The sequence below is a fragment of the Zea mays genome, chromosome 2 (assembly GCF_902167145.1).
Source record: "Zea mays cultivar B73 chromosome 2, Zm-B73-REFERENCE-NAM-5.0, whole genome shotgun sequence".
In the NCBI taxonomy this organism is placed as follows: Eukaryota; Viridiplantae; Streptophyta; class Magnoliopsida; order Poales; family Poaceae; genus Zea; species Zea mays.
In genome coordinates, this window is record NC_050097.1 from 178,985,578 (window position 1) to 178,989,811 (window position 4,234).

The 4,234-nt window shown below is 43.8% G+C and overlaps 1 protein-coding gene across 1 annotated transcript; it reads right to left on the bottom strand.

The window, feature by feature from the left end:
* Nucleotides 1–1,229: 1,229 nt before the first annotated feature.
* On the bottom strand, nucleotides 1,230–2,984 carry LOC100381716 (uncharacterized). Its single transcript, NM_001174524.1, has 2 exons — nucleotides 1,915–2,984; nucleotides 1,230–1,784 (listed from the first exon to the last, which is right to left on the bottom strand). Exons 1-2 carry the CDS (start codon nucleotides 2,101–2,103, stop codon nucleotides 1,461–1,463), a joined length of 513 nt encoding a protein of 170 aa, NP_001167995.1. The 5' UTR covers nucleotides 2,104–2,984; the 3' UTR covers nucleotides 1,230–1,460.
* Between the last annotated feature and the right edge of the window lie 1,250 nt (nucleotides 2,985–4,234).

Below are 4,234 nucleotides of genomic sequence, written 5' to 3' on the forward strand. Positions count from 1 at the left end.
AAAATAGAACTCTAACTATGTGCTCTATGTTGTAGTGTGTGATTATGTGTGTTGTGTCCTACGGACCTATGGTGGTATTCATATTCTTAGACTCATGTTGTGGATGGCCTGTGAACTTGTGGATCTATGTTATATATACGCTTGAACTTGTGGCATAGTTGAATAGATAAAACTTGACACATTTGTAAAATTTATAATCGGGTAAGTGTTGACATGGCATGTCTAAGAGTAAGTGCTCGCATGGCACGTCTAAATGGTACGTCGTGTCTAAGCCTTACTATTTGCGCAATAGGCAGGCTGTTTGGTTTGCTATCTAAAACGCCACAATGTGACTAACTTTTCTGCCTAAGCTTACCTCTTTAATTTGAGCGACTAAACTTAGACAGATTATGATACCTTAGATAAGAAACCAAACAGATCTATACCGCCCATGCCTAGGCTGGCTAAGCATGTTCGTGGCGTATATAATACAACCGTTTGGACACATATAGAGCACTTACCTAGCGCTCTTTTCTCAGGTTATTTTGTTTTTTATTTAAAAAAATAGTTTAAAATCTCTTCTAAATCCAAACCTATAGCAAATGAAGAGAATCTCTTTACGGAACGTTTGGATCCCTTCATTTTAGAGGAATTAGAATTCACTTAATAAAGTAACTTATTTAGCTTGGAATTTGACATTTCACCACTTTCTAAAGTCCTGATATAAGCTTATATCAAATTCATGGGTGGAGGATGGGAAATGGTTTTATGTATTACTAGAATTGGTTTCTACTATGTAACAAGACGATCTTTGACTCACTGCTCTATAGTAAAAATGTAGCACATAAATATCTTCGACATCTTGCTAATAATAGGATATTGATATGTTTTGCATAAAATCGAATTAGTTTAATTGATATATATCTAAATTACTATTATTAGAATGGAATTCAATTCCAGATATTTATCATGCAACAGAAACGTAGACAGGAATGTATTCAGAGTCTCAAGAGCAATCAAAATCCAAATCTAATAAGTGAACATTATCATCAGCGATCAAACATACAAGATGGAAAACAGAATCGAGAGTGCACCCGTACGTAGGGTTTATAGAGAGGCACAACGGATATCAAGTTGTTACCATCAAATCGACATCTTAATGAGCATTTTATCATCATCATTACGCATATAATTTCCCTTATACATATATATGAAGAGCTTTCAAATCACCTACCTCTCTTTCACTATCTGGCCCAATATTATTATTTCCTATATATATACTCCTCAACTACAAGAGAACAACTGCGCTGCATTCACGTCACAGAAAGCCAAGGCAAAGTTGCCATTGTCCGTCCTTTAGGCTCCTCCGCTCTACCAACAAAACGTCGCCGTCGCCTCCAAAACAAACGATGGCGAAGCAACAAGCCTCCTTTCCTCCTGGCCCTACCACCGCCTTCTCTCTAGCTAGCTTGTAGAGCTAGCTAATAATAGCACCGGTACGCGTCTATGGGCTGCTGCTGCTGGTGGTTCCATGCGCTGGCGCCAAGAATATCACCAGAGGCGTCGCTCCAGCTCCATGTCGTCGTGACGCCGCCGTTCACCATGGCTGGGTTTGTAGGAGGAGCAGCAGTGCCGGTGCTTGAGCTGATGCACCAGAGGATCTCGGTCAGGGCGCCCAGCCTGCTGGCCAGCTCCATCCTCTGGGTCTGCAGGACAGAGTTCTGCGCTTGCACTGCCACGAGGTTTTGGCTGGTCGTGCTCAGCGCCAAGTTGAGCTGCTTGTTCTGGCCCTTCAGCTGGTCTACCTGTGTTTATATATTAATTAGGCCCACAAAATTATACATCTCGCGCAGATACGAATTCATCAATATCGATCCTTGTTGTTTCTGCTATGGTAATATAATTAATGTCCGTGAAAAAAATAAATAATTATACCTGTGACGTGAGGTCGTCGTGGTGTTGCTGCTTCCTTAGCCTAGACCTCCGAGCCGACTCTCGGTTGGACTCCTTCCTTCGTTTCCTCCTCTTCTCCATCTCGGCCTGGAGGTCCAGGTCCAGGTCATCCTCCGCCGACCTGGATCTCTGAGTCCACTGGCTCGACCCAAACGAGCTTCCACTTGACATGGTCACCTCTAGCTCACAAACTGAGGCGTAATCTGAAGTTTTTTCACTCCCTCTTGTTTGTTTGGCAGGTATATACCTAGCTACCTCTTTGTTATAGTGCCGAGTTATTAACTTGAAAAAGGTGAGATCAACTACTGGCACTACTGGCAGTGGCAGCTCACTGAGAAGACATAGAACCAGTAGAGGAAAACGACAGAGAAGGACTGGACGAGGCGGGTTATGGCGGAACCGATCATAAATCCGGACAGGAGGAGGTGCTCGGACAGGACGAGCAACAACAACATCTGAATTCTCAACAGACGCTGCGGCCTCAGTCTCTGCTAGTGCTAGCTAGCTAGTCTAACATCAGGGACAAGAAGGAGTGCATGCATGCCCTCTTGTTCAGAGAACACTTCGGCAGGACCAGGAGGACTGCTTGGCCTTGGAGAAGTGATGATGAGAGAAGGGAATTTCGGCAGAACCTCCTCTTGGAAGACTGATGGTCAGCCCACAAAACTTCGGCAGAATCTCCCCCTGGAAAGCTGATGGTCGTCACAGCACAGGAGATGAAATTTCGGCAGAACCTCCCCCTGGGAAACTTATGATCAAAGGAGCAAAATTTGGCAGAACCTCCCTCGATCCCCTCTGGAAATGGATGTTCAGAAGCCGAAATTTTGGCAGAACCTCCCCTTGGGATCGGCAACAAGTCCAAGTTTCAGAGACAAGAGGTTGGATGGAGTCTCCAAACTTTGCTAGTACTATCAGGTCAACACAGACAGGCAGGACAGGGGGCGTGTGTCAGTAACAAAACTGCGCTGCTACTGAAAGAGTGAGAGAGATGATCAGATGAGGGAGGGCCTGAAGGGCAGAAGAACGTGGTAACCTAGCAAGGGAGTTCGGGGAGAGGGGGAAAGGGAATTGAAGCATGGACGAGGGGGCCATTTATAGCTGAAAAAATGGGCGGTTTTAGAGTGAGAGAGAGAGAGAAAAAAATCGCCAAATCGAATCATTTTCGGTGGAGGAGAAAAGGAGATGGAAAAGCTAAGTGTGCATGTGTAGAGAGAGAGAGAGAGAGAGAGAGAGAGAGAAAGGCGAGGTGTTTAGAATCTTCTGCGGCATCTGCCCTTGTGCTGCTGGCAAGTGGAAACTATGGATGACATTCTGCTGCTTTGGTTGATTGCGACATCTGTGGATGGTTTCAGAATAGCCCTGCGCGCGCTGCCCATGCATGAACTGCGCGAGGGGTCATCTTGAGTTCTTGACTCTTCAGCAGCAGCCAGCAACCGCCTCCTATAGTATTCCTACCTAAAAGATAGTACTGCACTAGTAGATTGCATCCTCATCGAGTGTGAACGATCAGAAAACAAGCATCCCTCATCCATTTCATACTACGATTTCGACAAAGAAGCGTGTGTTGGCTAAACCTGCTCTCGGCAATAATTAGTGGGATGATGTTATACAGATGGGATCACTAATTACAATTAATGAGATAAACATGCTCTCAGCAAGAAAAAAAATATGATAGCTCCGAAGGATCAAATAGGCAATTAGAGACAGAGGGAGAGGATCAACGAGGGTCAATAAAATTGATCTCATAAACAATTTTGGCTTGATTACCAAAAGTTCAGCACAAACCTTTATGACACCAAAAATCTCTTCAAAAAGTTCGAAACCAAGAACACATCAACCAATTGATGGCCGGAAGAGTATCACGTTACTAAAACAAGCGAAACTCAGATCGGGAAATGGAAGTCTGAAAAGAGGCAAATAAAAAATCTTTCAAAATAGAGCGGCAGTGTCGTCCTTCTAGTCGGTACTCGTAGTGCCGCTTACCCTGCGCAGGAGTTTAAGACTGTTCCAAAGTTTCAACTCAAAAAGATCAACCTTTTGTAAATGGATGAAAGTTTTCAAACTCGACTTGGGGTTTTTTTTTCTAAAGTGTTTCAAACTCAACTGGTCAAAGCTTGAACTCAAGATGAGTCAGCCTATACCCACTGGTGGCACTAATTGTAGGAGTGTCTCCTTTGTCTTGAACCAACCCAAACTTCCCTTCGAACTTAGATTCAAGAAATCTCACAAAAATTCAAATAGAAGAGCACAAGAAGAGAAAACAAATCTAAAACCCAAAGAAACCAGATTTGCACGGGAATTT

What these genes read in the sequence shown, in the direction of transcription:
- LOC100381716 (NM_001174524.1), bottom strand. Translation starts at nt 2,103, where the DNA reads ATGTCAAGTGGAAGCTCGTTTGGGTCGAGCCAGTGGACTCAGAGATCC. An exon ending in ACGACGACCTCACGTCACAG is followed by an intron (nt 1,785 to 1,914) that starts GTATAATTATTT and finishes ATATAAACACAG; the next exon opens with GTAGACCAGCTGAAGGGCCA.